General features: G+C 46.1%; 1 protein-coding gene across 2 annotated transcripts in view; it reads left to right on the forward strand.

The window, feature by feature from the left end:
* CAMK1D (calcium/calmodulin dependent protein kinase ID) overlaps positions 1 to 16850 on the forward strand; it is a 410392-nt gene extending 393542 nt beyond the window's left edge. The window contains exons 7-11 of one of the 2 annotated variants that reach the window (XM_058532428.1): positions 1864 to 1976; positions 3471 to 3549; positions 10019 to 10106; positions 11025 to 11142; positions 12722 to 16850. In XM_058532428.1, coding sequence (XP_058388411.1) covers positions 1864 to 1976; positions 3471 to 3549; positions 10019 to 10106; positions 11025 to 11142; positions 12722 to 12840 — 517 coding nt within the window. In that variant the 3' untranslated portion in view covers positions 12841 to 16850. Of the gene's footprint in view, positions 1 to 1863; positions 1977 to 3470; positions 3550 to 10018; positions 10107 to 11024; positions 11147 to 12721 lie in introns of both variants that reach the window. The other variant, XM_058532429.1, reaches the window with a different exon arrangement.
* The last annotated feature ends 1233 nt before the right edge of the window (positions 16851 to 18083 follow it).

The following is an 18083-nucleotide window of genomic DNA, read 5'->3' on the forward strand; positions in this document are numbered from 1 at the left end:
TGAAATATGTGCTTAGTGGTTTCAGAAGCACTGGCTTTCATTCATTTCGCCAAAAGCAGCAAATCTTTAAAAATGAAATTTTCCATGCACTTAGCCCCTCAAACAACCTTGTGGGGATAGATGACTTTGAATCCTATCAGCCCACAGAATGTCTCAGCCTTTAAAAATGTCATCAGTCATTCCCCTCTGCAGCGTGGCCACGGTACCATGTGTCACGGCAGGAGCGGCTGAAGAATGGCTGTACCAAAGCTGTGTTACGAACCTTTATTAAATTTCTTATTTGCCGACAGCCTAATCCCTCGCAGGCCTGATTCCTGCTAATTTGTTCTCATTACACTGTCCTCTAGGCTGTAGCTGTGTCTTGAGCAAAGTTTGGCTATGTGGGGAGATTCGGGGCTCCTTTGGGGGCACAACTCTCGCTGGAGCTGCCACCCTCTGGTTGTCGTGGGCCCAGAACCAAGTTCTGCGCCATCCACCTTTGCGCCTGGCCTTCCAGAATCCAGCCCTGCCTTCTGCTGTGTTGATCACTAACAGCTGCAGCCTCAATTACACCCCTTGCCAGCTGCCCAGTCCCAACCAGGGCTGCCCCAGCCCCACATGGGCCTCCAGCATGTACTAGATCTTTCCCTGGGTCTCGTGGCCAGCCAAACAAATTGGGAGAGGGAGTCACAGAGCCACAGCATCTTAAATCCAAAAAGAATATTAGGAATTTTCTGGTCTGGCCCTCATGTTCAGATGAGGACATTTGGGTCCAGAAAAATGTATCAGTGGCCTACTAATGGTAAAAGTCGCGTTGGAACTGGAGTGAGAATCCATGATTTCATGGAACTAATTGTATTTTCAGTATTTAATAAAAATTTCTGTTCTTACCGTGTTTGTTAAATGATTGTCTTTACCTCCAGAGCTACACGTTACTTGCATCAACAGCCTAATATGATCTTTAAAAGTCAGCTTTGAAGTGGTTCAGTGGAAAAATGAATGACATGTTACGATATTGCAGTATTGCCGTTTGTGCCAGATTCTGCCTGTGCTTATTGCATGTTAATGGGCAAAACTATAACCTTCCAAACACCCTATTTGGACGTGATAGGGTGATGATGTGCAGTGTAGGGTGACTTGTGGCAGCTTGGTACTTAAGCTTGAAAAATTTCCTTTCTTCCTGTGATCATTTATTAAATAAAATGAATCTGGAAGGGCCCTGAAATGTATATTAAACATATATTTTGTTATTTCCACCAACTCATCATCTATTAGGGACAATATCACAAATAACCAGATTAACAACATTTATACGCAGAGGCTGTCTGGTAGGTTTGTAGAGTGTACAGGATTCTGGTGGATAATGTGCAAAAAGGTAGACTTAAATATATGTATTTACCTTCGATCATCTCCTGAGAACCCTCTTTGCTATTTATTAAATCAAAAATGTATTTCTGGTGGCCAGCCCAGTGGCGCAAGAGGTTAAGTGCACACGCTCCGTTGCGGCGGCCCAGGGTTCGCCGGTTCGGATCCCGGGCGCACACCAACACACCACTTGGCAAGCCATGCTGTGGTGGCGTCCCATATAAAGTGGAGGAAGATGGGCATGGATGTTAGCCCAGGGCCAGTCTTCCTCAGCAAAAAAAGAGGAGGATTGGCAGATGTTAGCACAGGGCTGAAGTTCCTCACAAAAAAAAAAAAAAGAAAAAAAAATGTATTTCTGTGTCCGTAGAATGTGTGAGTTCTTCGCTGAGGTTGTGTCTGCAGGACACACAGTGCAAGTTTTCTGAGCTCCAGGGAAATGGCTCTTCCTTCCAGGCAAAGCATCCGACCACCACCCTAGATGTGCAGCCATTTCAGATCCTTCACCATCTTGTCTTCCAGGCTCTGTGGCTACCCTCCTTTTTATGATGAAAATGACTCCAAGCTCTTTGAACAGATCCTTAAGGCGGAATATGAGTTCGACTCCCCGTACTGGGATGACATCTCCGACTCTGGTAGGTCTCTCCACTCTCCATGGGCGGCCCCTGGGACTTTACACGCAGACCATCTGACCCTAACGGGCCCGGAGGGCTCAGAATGGTCCTGAGGATTGCAAAGAAGCTTCCTGAGCTACATATTGAGCTCGAGTTGCAAAGCAGAGGACGGCTGGGCCACCAAGCCACAGCATGGGGACTCAGTCTTTCATCACTTGTCATTGTGCCCTGGTTTGGGTGCTCTGGGAGTGAAGCAATATTAGCTAACATTTATTGAGTGCTTCCGTGTGCTGAGCACATGTGCTAAGTCACTCAGTTCTCAGGACAACCTATATCAGATGGGTGTTACTACTGTTCCCATTTGGCAGATGATGAAACTGAGGCCCCACAGCTGCAGCTGGGATTTGAACCTGAGCCCTCACTCCAGAGCCCGCATCCTGGTTACCATGCCACAACGAAGTGTTCCCATTTCCTCCTCAGGAATAAAGATCAAAAGCCAGACCCATGTAAATGACGTCTCTCAAGCTTGTCTGCTCACTGACAAGATGAGGACGGTAGTAATACTCCTCCCTTCCACAGAGGGCAGTATAAGGACCAAATGAAATAAGTGGAACAGAGCTCTGTACTCCCTGATGAGTTATTCAAATAGGGCATTTGTTATTTGTGTTAATTCCTCCTGACTGGAAACACCCTGCTTTCTTCCTCAATCTTCCAAAACCTGGGACTGGAGTACCGTTCTCCAAGGCTTACAGGAAATTGCCACATGGGGAATATTTAATTTCTGAGCTAGAAAGGGCACAGCCTTCCCCAGGAGCCCAGTCCTGTGGGCAGTGAGCTGCCAGGCCCTCCGATGATGCAGATTTCCGGCCTGGCACATGGGTGCCATCTTCTGGTTCTGTGACCCAGTCCATCATGTTCTTGGTGTCCTGCTTCTGGATCATACTCCGTCCTGGGCCTCCAGGCACTTTCCACTTCCCCAACAGGGCACGTCTCATTGCCTCGCAATTCCTGCTCTTTGTAATCGGCTAAGGGGGCTGCAGGTGGGGTTTCTTGAAGGCTGCGTATCCACAGCACCTGGCCGGCTTCATAGGTATTCAGGGGATTTCGTTGAATCCGTGATGTCTGAAATATGGAGAGGGCATCAACACAACAGCTCCCTAGGATAGCAGTGAGCAGAATGAGAGGCACGTGATGACAAAGATGTTTCACCTCTTCTCTGAACCAGATATCACTAGCTTCAAGAGGGAAAAGACTTTGAGTTGGGTAGTCAGGGTCCCAGGCCTGGCTTGGCTACCTCTTCATTTGCAGGTCACCACTTAGAGTCCCAAACCTTGGCTTGCCTTTTCGCCAAATGCTGGTACCACCTGCCTTTGTGTCCAAGGTGCCCTAGGGTCCATGGAGGGCTAGTCTTATAATTTTCGTGCTGCCCGTGACACTCTCAAAGACCTGGTGGTGTCATATTGTTATATCTCAAGCCATAGACTGACTCTTCTCTCCTGCTTTCTTTTTGAACAGCAAAAGACTTCATTCGGAATCTGATGGAGAAAGATCCAAATAAAAGATACACGTGTGAGCAGGCAGCTCGGCACCCGTGGTAAGAAAGATCACCCTAGAAAGACTGTGTCCTCTAACGCCTTCCCAGAGAAAACTTCGTGTTGGCTGTTGTCATTGTGAAAGCCACAGGGATGATTAATAATTTCATTCAGGCCAGTGGCTGTAATCCTTTCCCCAAGCCAACAGGTGGATTCTTCTGTTCCCTCAGGACACAATCTTCTGAAGGCACTAATGACTAAGTGTGTAAAAGAGAGCTGTAGCTTTTTCACTTTCCATGAAGTATTTTAGGATCATTTTTATTGAAGGTAATTCCCCAAGGAGGCATTAAGATTAGAGTTTTATTCCTTGAGTTTATTATTCAGTGGTGAGCGAATTGACGTTATATATTCTTTTTCTTTTATGATGCTTTTCGAGTTAGGTTTCTTCAACTCCAGAGGGATTAACTGAGGGTTTATGGCATTCCACACTCCATTTTTAGCAGTGCCTGGGTGGCCACATTACTAGGTTTGAAGCCAAATTCACTGTCAGCTAGCAGTGACTTTGGGTTTGTACCTAATTTCTCTGAGCCTCAATTTTCTTATCTTTAAAATGAGAACAGCCATATCTCGCTTACAATGTTGACGTAGGAAATAATTGAGATAATGCATGTGAAGGGCTTAGCACAGTGTCTGCTACCTAGTAAATGCTTCATTAAGCTATAATTATTAAAGCACATGAGCATCCATTCTGAAACAAAGGCCAGCAGTAGTAAAATATCCAACATAATAGAAATAAGCGGACAGACCTTGACTTCAGAAGTCCCCCCTAAGAAGTGCTCTAGAAAACCGCCCCCTTGTGTGTTCCACCATCTCCTGTAGGATTTTCTCCAGAGTCTCACAGGCCGGTTAACCTTCCAGAGGAGACCTGCTTACAGGTGGTGTCATGACCCAGTTTTACAGCATTTTCATTGATGGTAACAGCTGTCATTTATTGACACCTGTTGTGTTCTAGGCACTGTGCTAATTGCATCTCATTTATTGTCTCATTAAAATAGCATCTCATTTACTTTCTTTAGAATACCCTGTAAGGTAGGTTTTATCTCTATTTCAGAGATAAGGAAATAGATTTAGAAAGATAAAATAACTTAGCAAAGACAACACAACCAGCTAATGGCAAAGCCAGAACTGTCAGATTCCAAAATGAATGCTCTTAACCGCAACGCCAAAAGAAGGAAAAGAGGAAGAAAGTTTCTGAATAAGGAGGCAGTTTTGATTGTATATCATCTTGATATTTTTTAGTAAGTCATTTTGGGCAGTAGGTCAAAGTATGTGACAATGAAGATAGTAGAGGTTTTCTTACTGCATAAACAATAGGCCCTTAAAGCTGTATGAGACTTTTTTTCTAGTTTTATATATTTTATAAAACATATAATATATATATAAAATATATTTTATAGAAATATGTAATAGAATATATAAATATATAAAAACAAATTTGTATATTTATTTATATATTTTGATATAATTGACTTATAAGACTGTATCAGTACACAGCAGAATGACTTGATACAGGTATATATTGTGAAATGATTACTACAAAGTTTAGTTAACATCCATCACCTTTCTGTAGTTACCAAAAAAACGTTTTTTTCCTTGTGATGAGAACTTTTAGGATCTACTCTCTTAGCAATTTTCAGATACACCATACAGCAGTGTTAGCCATAGTCGTCAGGTTGTACATCACATCCCCAGGGCCTGTTTATCTAGTATGTATGAGACTTTGGGGATTATCTCATAGAGGAGGATGATGACCTCAAAAGAGAGGAAGTGATTTGCTTCCTAGTTCTTGTGCACTAATCCAGCCTTGCTCTGTGGAAGGCAGGAAGGAGGCCAGTGAAAACCTAATACTTCCTTCACCAGATATTTTTGAAAAACTAAAGAAGAGTGAGGTCAGGTTTACTGAGGGGCCCTGCAGAGTGGGCAGGGTGGGCTCAGGAGGATGAAGAAGGACTTCACGGAGATGCTGAGCCTCGCACCAAGAGAAGGCTTTTCCCAAACCATCCAGGGTGGGGAGGGGATTCCAGGTAGAGCGAACGACCTGGGCCATGCATGGAGGCTTAAACTGCACATCCATCCTCGGTACCCCAGTATTTGGTATTTCTGGAGTAAGACTGGGCAAAGGAGCAAAGCAGGAGTTGAGACTAGAAAGGAAGGCAGAACTAGCAGAGGTCTGGCGTGAGCTCTAGTGCAGGCTGCTTGAGTTCAAGTCTTGGCTTCACCATTTATTACGATGTGGGCAAGCTCCTCAGCCCGTGGGCATCCCCTTAGAACTGGGATCATAAATAACAGTGGTATATATACTGTTTTTTTAATATTGTACCAAGGAATTTGTTCTTTTCCCATTGGGCAGTGGGGGCCCCTGAGAGATTTGAAGCAGGTTGATCAGATTTGTGTTTTAGAAAATTCAGCCTGGCTGCAGAATAGAGAATGAGTTGTGGGAGATGGGCATGGGAGGGTGGCAGGAAGGCAGACTGGAGACAGAAAGGAGGCTGGCCCAGAGAAGGGTGGACGTGGCCTGCCCAACACGACAGGGATGGAGAGGATGGAGAAGACCACGAAAGACACTCCAGGGGTGGGGAAGCTACAGCTCCTGGGCAGACCACTGGTGGGTGGAGTGAGGCAAAGAGAGGGGTCTGAGGTTATCCCCAAGTTTCCAGTTTAAGGGACTGGGAGGATGATTGTGCTGGGAGAACAAGCAGGCTTGAGTGAAAGAGAATGAGGAAGGTGCAGGAGTCATCTAGGTGGAGATCTGTGGTGGGCGCTTTGCTGAATGAGTCTGAAGCTCAGGAAAGAGGTGAAGACTTCGGAGTCATCAACTTGGGTCACATTAAGACATATTAGCATGTGAGCTACATGGATAAATGCCTTCTTACTTCAGAGGTGGTTTTTTCCCAATGCTTTATAATTTTCACTGTGAATTTCAAAATTCCCAAGAAGTCAAACATTGGAAATTGATAAGAATCAATGCATTTGACTCAAGCATCACTGAAACACCCCACTTGCCTGCATTTATGATATACTTGTTTCTTTGATGTAAAACTGCCCGGGCAAAAGAGAACGTGGATTCAGTTGAGAGCTGGCAGAAAGTGGAGTGATTATTCAAGTGAAGCCTAGCTTTATTAACATCCCCATTCTGGAAGCTGTGGTCTCGGCACATCGATGATATCCAGAGGGCATCATCTCTTATTCTACACCTGCTCTTCCGGCTTAATCAAGGCCACCTAGGGGCAGGAGAGGCGTCTGGAAGTCACAGACACCTTCCATTAGCCTCAAAACAGACCATTCCAGACCAAAGAGGGCTCTTTTCAAAGCTGTCCTCATAGAGGGCAGCCAGCCCATCTTACCAGGTGTTTCCCAAGGCCTGATCACTGGAGGCTTTGTCTTTCTCTTGGTGGTGCATGGTAGGGAACCAACAGGATGCTGGCTGGTGGCCAAAGAGTAGGAATGACAAGTGGCAGGATAGGAATCCATTTCTAGTTTCAGGGAAGCACCTTGCTGGGGTTCATTTATCTGGTTCGGATTGTTCTAAACCTCTATCTCCAGTTTCATTGACCAGCAAATCAAAGTGACAATCCTGGGTATCAGTGCCCCAGGTGATACTTAGCCAGATGCCGTTTCCATGGCAACGCACTGTGCCTACCTGGGGGGACATCGTGCGTCGGTCAAGCCAGGGCGGCATCTGCAGCCCTTTCCTCAGTGTTCACGGAGACCCCTCCCCTCTTCTGGGCTCAAGCCAGCTGAGCTGTGGTTGCCCCTAGGAATGGGGCAGCAGCCCAGGAGTCTGGGATACACACAGGCATCACCAAGCCTGTCTTGAGCAAGTGTCTGGAAAAACACAAAATCACAGCCGTGGAGGTAGAGCAGACCATGTACAAAACACAAAAACACCAAAAGGCAAGGAAGGATGAGTGTGATGATCTGTGTGTGGAGAGGAGATAGCAAGACAGGCCTCACAAAGCACGATTTATATAAATCCCATCTACAGTGTTAGTATAGGGGCTAAAACTAGAAAACGAGGGAGAATAAGAAACCCGAATGAAATGTGGGTGCCCATAGCTTTCTGTGTGTGTGTGTGCGTACAGATTTATAGGGAAATTCTTCTGTATCAGAAGCATTCAATTCCTAGGACAATAGAGGCGACAACCATGATCCCTTCCAATTCTAAGATTCTGTGCCTCCAGTTTTGTTGATGAATAATGATGACGCTAATAGCAGCGAGCATCGTGAGCTTCGTACGCTGTCATTGTAAATCTGCTGACTCATCAGGAGCAGCAGCCGCCATTTCCATTGCAGTGCTCATTTGATGAAGAGCATGTGCTATCGTGGCCCAAGATGGCTGCACCTCCCAAGAAGACTGCCTAACGGGAGCCTCTGGGCCCCTGTCCACCCTGCCGGATCCTTACCCAGCTGCAGCACACTCTAGGACTGTGGGAAGTGTGCACGGAACATTCCTAAAGTGATTGCAAGTTTGCATTTTCCTTACATCTCGGCCCATGCTAACCCACAGAGAAAGGAGTCTCCTTGACCCCCTCACTGGTCTGTTTGGTTTGGAGCCTGGCTCTGCCCTGTGGCAGTGCTCAGCCCAAGGAATTCCATACTTCCTACCACTTCTGCCCTCCCGTTTCCAAGAAAGAGCTGGCCACTGACAAGTTGGAATTGGCATCCTTTTCTGAGGACGTAGCTTTTTAAAAAACAGGTGCAGGAGGAAACACATTAGCTGTCAGGGAGAAAAAGCCTCATAAAGATGTCTACAGTCCCCTCCCTCCTCGCTACTCTTGTTTCGGATGGATTTGCTCACTCAGATATCCTATTTCTACTCGCCGCTGTGTGTCTGGGGAAAGGGGGCGATTGACAGTTGTTGGAAATGGAAACCTGTTTCACTTTGGTTCATTTGTGAGTGTCCTCTTGGCTAAGTATTTTCAGCTGCTGGGAAAAAGAGAAGTCTATTAAGGGGGGGTGGCTTTTAGCTGGGAATATCAGACTGTATGCTAAACTTAGGCCCAACCTGGCACAGACTTAATGTCCCGTCCATCATCTATGTTTTCAGTTCTAAAGTGAAAGCCTGGGCAGGTGGGAACATATTTTTTATTCAGGGATGATTTCTTGTCTGAATAAGCCCTAAGGTTGTTCCTTTCGTTTCCCAAAACAGTTGGATGTAATAGTCTGTGGCATCCAGGCTCTTTTGGATCTGGGGCCATCCAGGTCTGGGACATGACAGGTTTCCCCACTTACCGGTCACCTTCCAGCCAGGAAGGATGATCAGTGTCCCTGGCATCTATCTGCCCCTTAACTTTTCCAGGATTCAAGAAATTATTTCTTAGGCATCAGATACCAACTTAGAAGTTAATAGTTTGGTGCTAAAGGAAAGGCAAGATGGAAGGATCCAAGCCCAGAAAAGATTGAGAGCAAACCACAGCTTCCTCTGAAACTGGGGGGAAGGCCAAGTGGTTGAACATAGAGGGGGAGGATGGTGTTGAGGGTGAGATGGGATGTGTGGGAGAAGGAGCTGTGAGTGACCTCCGGGGTATCAATAAGACCCAAGATTGTAAGCCAAGAGAGAGAAGAGAAAGGTGGTATAGCAGAGAGAGGAAGTAATAGAATGAGGTGGACTCTAAGCAGGAGGTAAAGAGCAAACCTACCTTCTTCCCTGCTCACAGAAGACTCAGAAACAAGGAAGAACTAGTGCCCAGTAATATCAAGGAACCAGTTCAATGTAGAGTGGACGTGGTCCTGGCAGTTCTGAGAACTTTTCTAGGAAATGCAGGAGTAGACGATATGCCAAGCAGGGCTGAGCTAAGGCTGGGAACCTCTCCCTGAGCACAGAGAAGATGAGGGGCTCCTGGTGTGGTTGTTGGTGAGTAGAATGTGGCAGAGCTCAGTTCCTCTGGGATGGAGCCAGAAGGGAGCTGGGGGCCCAGGAATGTGAGCAAGTGCATGGAGCAGAGGTCATGGGAAGAGCAGAGAGAAGGGGCCTTGGGTAGGAGGAAACTGGGAAGACGGCCCTGGATAGGGATCTGGCGGTCAGAACAAACAGGGAACACGTTTGAGACCTCGGAGGTGAAACACTGCAGGATGAGAGCTGGTGTAGAGGGAGAGGGAGGGAGAAGGAAGGGAAACTGAATTCAGGCTGTGTTGTCATCGTGGATTCTGATGTCAGAAGGAATTGGGATCAAAAAGGGAAGAAGCGGGAGCCAGGCAGAGAGGTCAACCCGGGAAGGTGCTGACCCATCCTGGAGAGGATGCAGAGTATAGAAGTAAGACCAAACTTGGCGTGCGGTGGTGGTGGACTGTGTGCATTCAGACAAGAGCCATAGGGTGAAATAAGCAGCCTGGAAGGGCAGTGGGAATCTCGCCTCTCAGGGAACCTCAGGAAAGGGGTAAGATAAGACTTCCCCGGGAAAGCAGCTTGGGGCCCAGTGCCAGAGCCCCCCAAAAAACTCTTTTGAAGAAGCATCTTTGCCTTGCTTTCAGGATCGCCGGTGACACAGCCCTCAACAAAAACATCCACGAGTCCGTCAGCGCCCAGATCCGGAAGAACTTCGCAAAAAGCAAATGGAGAGTAAGTCTTGTGTTTGTTAAATTCCCAGTAAGCTTAACTACTCACATGAAACTTACCCTACAGTTTGAGCATTTCTGATTTCTAAAAGTTACTGTCACCCAATTGGATGAAAATCCCCAGAACCTCACCCAAATAATTTTGCTAATTTTAACCGATAACGATGAAGACTTGAAGGGAATATCATAGTGTGGAAGAATCAAGTATGTGATTCAACATTTCTCCTCTGTGATTCAAAAATAGCAATAGCACCAGCTCTTACTCATTTGCTATTTCTTAAGAACATAATCCCTGTTGTCTTCCTTTACTTTGCTGGAACTTTCAATAGTCAACTTTTATTAAAGTGATATGAAAGGCAAAAAACAGGAACTCATCAAAATTTTCTGGTAAAAATGTGATGGATTTAAACCATTGAGGTTTCGTGATCGTCGACTGGTGACCTAAACCCTGTGTTCCCAACAGCATGAGTGATCTGGCTGTTTTGCCATGAGGGACTATAAAGAAACAAAATTAATTCCACTGACCTACTTTATTCAGAGGAAATGCTATTATTTAGGACAAAAGCACCAATAATAAGAAAATAAAAACTATTTTAAAACATCCTATTTTAAGATATTATATTATTATAATATCCCTTCTCTTAAATTATGGAGAGAATTGGTTTACATTTATTCTGTTTATTATGTCAGAAGAAAAATATTTTTTTTAATCTCCAAAATATATTTTGATGGGGGGAGGGGTCAAATAAATTTGCATACTTTGGGAAGAAGAGGCAATATAAGTTTCTTTTCTAGAGTGTCATGAGAACATTTTAAGATGTTTGAAATGCTTAGGGGAACAGGAGGAACAATGGGAGACAGTCTGAGTCTTTTCTAATTCACTGGAATATTTTGTCTGCTTTTTTCCTTTCTTACATTTCAGCAAGCATTTAATGCCACAGCCGTGGTGAGACATATGAGGAAACTGCATCTCGGCAGCAGCCTGGACAGTTCAAATGCAGGTGTTTCGAGCAGCCTCAGTTTGGCCAGCCAAAAAGATTGTGCGTATGTAGCAAAACCAGCGCTTGTCCACCGGCATTTAAGACAAATCTGGGATGGAGAGGAGGGGACTGTTTGCTGAGTATCTGCTGGTTCTCAGGCACTTTCAAAACTTCATCTCATGTAATACTCCCAACAACCCGAGGACATTATTTAATTTTTAAAAAAATTAAATGTGAATACACAACCTTAGGTATTATTATTTCCATTTATAGAGGAGATGTCTGTCTCTTCTATGTCTGTCTGTCTGGACAAAGCCCAGACACATTCTGGTCAATCTCCTCCCCCTGTGATTTGCTTCTTGTTGTTCAGTGACTCTGGGGGGCTGAGGAAAGGAGGGCAGAGATTCAGGACAGCCTCATCTCACTGACTTTTAATTGATATTTTTTGATGAGGATGATGACAATTGGAGCTGATTTATGTTAAGTGCATTGGCTTTGCAGTCAGAGTAATAGTAATAATATTTCATTATCCTTCCTCTTTACATGGAATATTACATCACTGAGGGCAGACTTACAGTTTCCTTGTTTCTCTCTCCCATGCCCCCTCTGTATATTTAACTTAATCTCTTATTAGGCCATTCCACTGGCTCTTCTCACTTCAGACAAGCTGCCTTGATGGTCCCCATCGGCCCTCATCTCCCTAATCGTTGAGCACCCTTTGGCTTGGTCTCACTCTGGGCATCACATTTCTTCCCATTTCCCTCAGAAAAGGGTTCCCTTCCTCTCTAAATAGTCCTCCCATCTCATTCGGGAATGTCCAGCCCTTAAATTTTCCCAAGAAATCTCCCTGACCCAATCGCAGACTACTGTAGACCCACGTTTACATGTCAGCGTAGATCCTTTCCACCCTCTGGTCAAAGGGAACCCCACAATCGGTCATTTCTTTGACGATTCATACAGTGGCTCTGACAGCAAAACCATCTTAGTAATTTATTTTATGGATCTCCTTATGTCTGAGCCTACAAGTTCATGGTGGGAGATACACTACTGGAACTAAGAAACAGAGGATTCATCCCACATCAGGACCTTCTGGTACCAACTCATCCACTGGGGAGCATTGTAGTAGCCTGTGAGTTTTTCTAGGCCAGGGGACTGCTGAGCTCACACAGGAATAGGGGGACAGCCCAGTTTCAGTGCTCTGTGTCACAAATGCTTCTTAGCCAAGAGTACAGACAGCACAGCAAGCAGGATCAGAAGGGGGCATCACATTCTTTTTTCATTCTTAAAATCCCTGCTTCGCGGAGCTATGTAAGAAATAAACAGTTCTTATAATGACGGTATGTATTCAACACCTAGCCCGATGCCTAGTCCATAGTAAGTGCTCAGTAAATGGAATCTATCCTATTATGAAGGCTAAACCATGTCATATTCAAATGCAAAGCAGTTATAATGAAAAAGGAGGGGAGAGTTGAGTCTAAGAAAGCATTTTGGACACATTGCAAATGTTTTCCTATAGGTAGGTGAAAATTTAGAGTCAAGTGCATAGAAGTTTGGCCCCCACAAACCCTTGCGGCGGGAAGGGGGGTTGAGTATTTTCTTCTGAAGTTTTGAACCCCTTGTGTCCACTGTCCCCCTGCAGGTCTGGCCCCCTCCACGCTCTGTAGTTTCATTTCCTCTTCGTCGGGGGTCCCAGGAGTGGGAACGGAGCGGAGACCGAGGCCCACCACTGTGACGACAGTACACTCTGGAAGCAAGTGACTGGCTCTGGAGGTGGGGCCCGGGGGGCATGGCCAGGGAATGGGGCCCCCGGGGGCCACCAGCGCCACCAGCCACTCCAGAGTGATCCCACCTTGCGTGGTGCGCCTTCCTGCACAGGACTGGAAGACAGAAGTTTTTTTATGGCCATATTTTATACTGCAATTCTGAAGTGTTCATTTCTCACAAACTGTACTGACTCCAGGGAACTGATTTAACAGGATCTGGTGCTGTATATACGAATCTTGCAATGCTGTATCAGAACCTTCTTTGTCCTCTCCCCAACTCCTGTCTTTTCGGCTCTTCTCAGTATAGGCAACCGTCTATGTTGTATTTTTTCATTAATGACAAAAAGAGGTTTCAACTGGATTATTTAAGTATTGGTAAATATTTTGTGCATTAGGGCTTTATTTTTTTCCTTTTAAGAAATATGTCCTTTCGATATATACTTCTTAGTTACATGACCTGTATCTTTTGCTTGTCAATAGTAGAGTTTTATGTTAACCTTTGAGAGATTTTTTTTTTTCCCTCTCCAAGGGAAATTTAAAGGTATTTTAAAAAATTCTAACAAGAGGATCGAGAAGCTGTCTCCAAGGCGAAGAGTGCACTTTACTTCTGTTCCGTCTCTTTCTCTCCCCTTCCTTGGAGGGGCAGCTCTCTAAGAAGACAGCTTAGTGGTTCTGCAGGCCTGTCTTCTCTCCGGAGCAGTTTTGGGAGGGAACCTGCAGACAACCTCTCCTGGCAGCTTCTCCAGCAAACCCCTCGCCAACCGGAGACCCTAGGGACCTCTTGTCCTCAGCGGTCAGAAATTCAGAAGCCTGCTCCCCCGAGACTAGAGACTAAACTTCAGAGGCTGGACTTGCTGTGAAGAAGATGCCCACCCAGCAAAGATTTAAGAGCCCCTTTTAAGGAACAAGGAACAAGAAGGAACAAGATGTCATTTAGTTTCAAGTGAACTTCCCACCCAGCTCTCGTTTCTCATGAGGGGTCCCACACAAAAGCTCTGCTCTCAGCTATGCAGTTTTAAAATGAATCTCTCTCTTTTTTAAAAACGCATTTCTAATCTTATACTTCAAATGGCCTCTGGCTCACATAAGTTGTTTCTGCAAATTTTTACCCTGTTCTTCTGATGTTATCGGGGGAAGAGAAAGAAACGGCCTTGGAAAAGAATCCATTTATCTAGGGTGGTGAGGAGAGGTGACCTGCCAAGCAAGCAGGTTACTGGCCACTGCAGTGATGGCCAGAGAGTACCTCAGCCAGGCCCAGCCAGTGCTGGAAGACGTCCCTCTGACCAGGGAAATCTGAAACCAAAGACCTATCATGGTGGGGTCACCAAAAATCCCAGTTTGCACAGGTCTGAAGGATTTCCCGGGATGTAGGACTTTCAATGCTAAAACTGGCAATGTCCCGGGCAAACCGGGCCACGTCCTTTCCCCACGTGGTGGATAGGTGTGCGGGCTAGAGTGAGCACAGTGTGTAACCCAGGGCAAACCACTTTTCAAGGAGGCTTCAAGGATGCTGCCTTGGAGAGGCAAGCAGGTGGCTCCAAATGCCAGCTTTGCAAAAGCCCGCCCTTGGCCCTCCTGCCCACGTAGCGCTGCGAGTCTGCATTCCGCACAGTCAGCCTCAAGCCCACCGAGTGTCCCTGTAGGTCTGCCTGATGGTACAACAACTTTCCTGGCTGTTGTCCTCATGCCCTTCTACAGTTGGCCAGACTCGGCAGGTCTGTGGGTCAAGCCATCTTTGTCACCTTTGCCTATGTCCAGGCTAAATGTTTAGTGATAACCCCTAACACACACACACACACACACACACACACACGCACACGCACACACGCACAGTGTTACTAGGTTCAGCAGCTCCCTCCTGCCTCTCTTAGGATGCCAGTGCGGGTATGTATAAGAGCAGCCAGAACACAGGCAGCTGGCCAGTAGTTTAAGGCATTGGCCGGCATGGCCCTGTGGCCCACCCAGAGCCTTGGCTGGTATTGATCCTTCACACTGGAGAAGCCACTCTGGAACCATCGTTCCAGGGCTGAAGACAGGAGAGCTAGGGTTATTGCCTCTGTGCTTGCCAGCAACACTCCCTACTTTGTGCAATTTCCACAGAGCACTGCTGGGTTTCCTTTGGATACGTGAAAGGAAAGTGAGGGCCAGCAAAGGGCAGCTCCTCCCGCTTCCACAAACAGAAATAAGATGTACTCTTTCCCAGGGTCACACAGTCACTTCTGGCAAATGAAATGAAGGTCTCTGATTCAACCAATGCACGAAACTTTTGCATGTTCTTCTGAAACAATACTACTTCCACTTTCTATCTTCTCACACTCTGCAAAGTTTGCCTTGTCCTTAAACACATTCCAGACCAAACACTGTTCAGTTTGTTTCTTAAAAAAAATACTGTACATACCTGTATGTAACCCACCACTCTTTTGGGGGGCACCTGGTCCAAGGTTGGGGCTGCAAATGTACCTGACATTTGCAAAAATGCGTTCCAATCCTCTTATTTTCAGAGCTGAAAATGTTGAGATAGAAAAGGTGAATTGGGCAGATTCCCCAAAGGGAACTTATTTCCCGAAGACGCCAAGAAAACTAGTCTGCAGATGAGTTAGCTGGAAAACCTCTGCTGTGGACAGCAGGCTGGGAGGGGAAAGAGGAAGACAGAGGCCCACGCCCCATTCAGCCCGAAGCTTCATTGTGGTCCCAGTGCATCCCAATCTGCAGCCCGGGCGTGGGCGCAGGAGCCCAGCCCCACTGTGAAGTCGGCCCTGCATGCTGGCCAAGGCCTGGCCTGCCTCCTGCTCTGCGCCCAATCAGATGGGAAGGCACATCAGCCCTTCCCGGCCTTCCCTGCCACCGGCAGCAGGAGCAGCTTGGCTTGTGCCTCTGGGGGACTCCGCTTCTGCAAACACAAAGGCTGTGCATTTGGCAGCCAAACCCGCAGCATGTGGCTGCCAGGTCTGGTTTTGCGGACAAAGCAAAGTGTGGAATGGCTTCTCGGTGTCTGTATCTTTCTACACCAAAGGGACAAACCGTTGCATTCACCCTCTGTACTAACGCCGCTTCTGCATTCGCCGCATCCATTTTAAACCTTTTGGTCTCCGGGGAACTTCTCATAAGATGATTATGTCTTCTGATCATTTACCGGATTATTTTACTTAGAGGTGATTTTATTTTCTTGTGGACAGGAAAAAAGAAAATGAGAAGAGTGTTTGAGGCTTTAGTCATAAAGATAAAACATCATGAGGGACTCGAAAGCCCCAAACACTAGATAAATTATTTCTCAAAGGAAAACCTTAATCTGGACAGACTGAGATTCCCAGGTCCTCCTGGTAGCCCTGCACTTCGGGGAGCAGGGGTGCTGGGGCAGGGCTGGCAGCCAAGCTTTCAGGAGAGAGAAAGCAGGAAGAGGAGCCTCTGCTTAGATGACTGTCCTGTACACTGTACAGTGTCCTTCCCAGGGACACTGGCCTTCAGAGTGGCATCAGACATGTCCAAATGGCGACAGGAGAGCCGCAACAGTGTCTCTGTTTTGAAAGATGAGGTGGCGTGTTTCAGAGATCATTTGTCTTAATCCCATCTTCAGGTTGGAAGACATAAAAGGCCTGTCCAGAATAAAATTTGGAACAGTTTCTAAATTGGGTTTAGTCACTACGGGTAACGTTATTGCCCTTCTTGCAGCACCCCCAACAGTGAGCGTGTTTTCCAGAAGCTACGACGTCAAACCCGGGAACGTCCCCGTGTCTCTTATTACCAGGCTTGTGATTGGTTCAATTTTTCCATAAAAACATGCTTGTCCAAAAGAAGGGAAACTGTGCATTTACTCCATGCATGTAGTCAACTCTGCAAGAAGTTGAACCCACCTAGGTTTGCGGCACTGCAAAATTGTTAATGGGCCCATGTAGCAAATGATTCTCTGCCTTGACAATCATGTACACATATCAGGATTTCTATCATAATGATAACGAGATTGATGACTTCTTGTTTTCCTCCAATAAAGACAATTAATCACCTTCAGATGTATGTGGTTTGTTTCCTCCCTAAAGAGCCGGAGGTGGTGTTTCCAGAGCTCTCTGTCCTCCTCTGTCCCTAAATGTTTCGTACCACTGGCCCAATGAGCAGGAAGTGCCAGGGGTGGGGGAAGGAGTGGGCACATCTCGGCGGCAGCGTTTGAGGGTGCCCACGTTTAACACCCTGCTGGATGGGAAAGCTCCCCTTTTTCTTTGCTGCTGCAGAAGGTGGCTGGAGGGGGCCCAGCAACTGAAATCACACTCACTAGATAGCGGTTGAGCAGGCACACACCCACACATGTCCATTTCCTCAGCACAGCCTTAGAGTTCTCGATGCCCAAAGAAAGATTCTTTTCTGGGCAGAAGGCTGGCTGCTATCTTTTTTGGGAGGGGGACCCACAGTTCGTAGGTTATCAAATATATTGTGAGGATTGGGTCTGACGACCAGACTGTTCCTCCAATCCAAACAGTAAGTGGTTGTGTAGGGGGAGACATGAATTGGACGTGTGTTACAGAAATGTAGAATTAACACTGTCCCACACAGCCAGTATAACATGAAAACAGCAGGGCTTTCATGGAAATAATGAGCCCCAAAGGAATAGAGTATACACCATCTGAATTCTAGTTTTTCCTTAGTTGATTATGGCTTCTCTTAGCCCACACCCTAATTATGAGGTATATCAAAAGGGATCATTCAGTGGGTGCATAGGTGACGTTGTTAATGCATATTTTATGGAACAAAAGGACTTTGGTAACTGAACCACTTTTGAAAACTGTTTGTAGGGATTTATTAAAGAGAGAGCTCACCAACTGTGAGTGAAAATTTAGCCAAAGCAAATGCACAGAAGTATAAAACTGATCCTAATGGAAAGTAGGTACTTGTTTGGGCCTTAGAGTTGAAATGTTTAAGGTCAGACTTTCTTTTTGCTTGGCTTCAGTATCATTGACCAGGCCAGCACCTCTATCCTTCAGACATTCACCCAACCTCCCTGTGGCTCAAAAAATGTTCGAGGTACACTGAAATTCACCCCCCAATTTCCTATATTTTCTCAGATAACTTGTGGTCTTACACATTCTCTTGTGAATATCTATCATTGACCATAATGCACTTAGAAAGCCTTCTTGTACAGTAACAGGATTGTCCATCTAAGAAAGAGCAATGCCCGATCACAGCAGGCAGAGAGCTTGATGGCAAAAATGGGTACGAATTGTGTGCACCCAAATCCTCCTGGGCCTCCAT

The sequence above is a fragment of the Diceros bicornis genome, chromosome 36 (genome assembly GCF_020826845.1).
Source record: "Diceros bicornis minor isolate mBicDic1 chromosome 36, mDicBic1.mat.cur, whole genome shotgun sequence".
Lineage (NCBI taxonomy): Eukaryota > Metazoa > Chordata > Mammalia > Perissodactyla > Rhinocerotidae > Diceros > Diceros bicornis.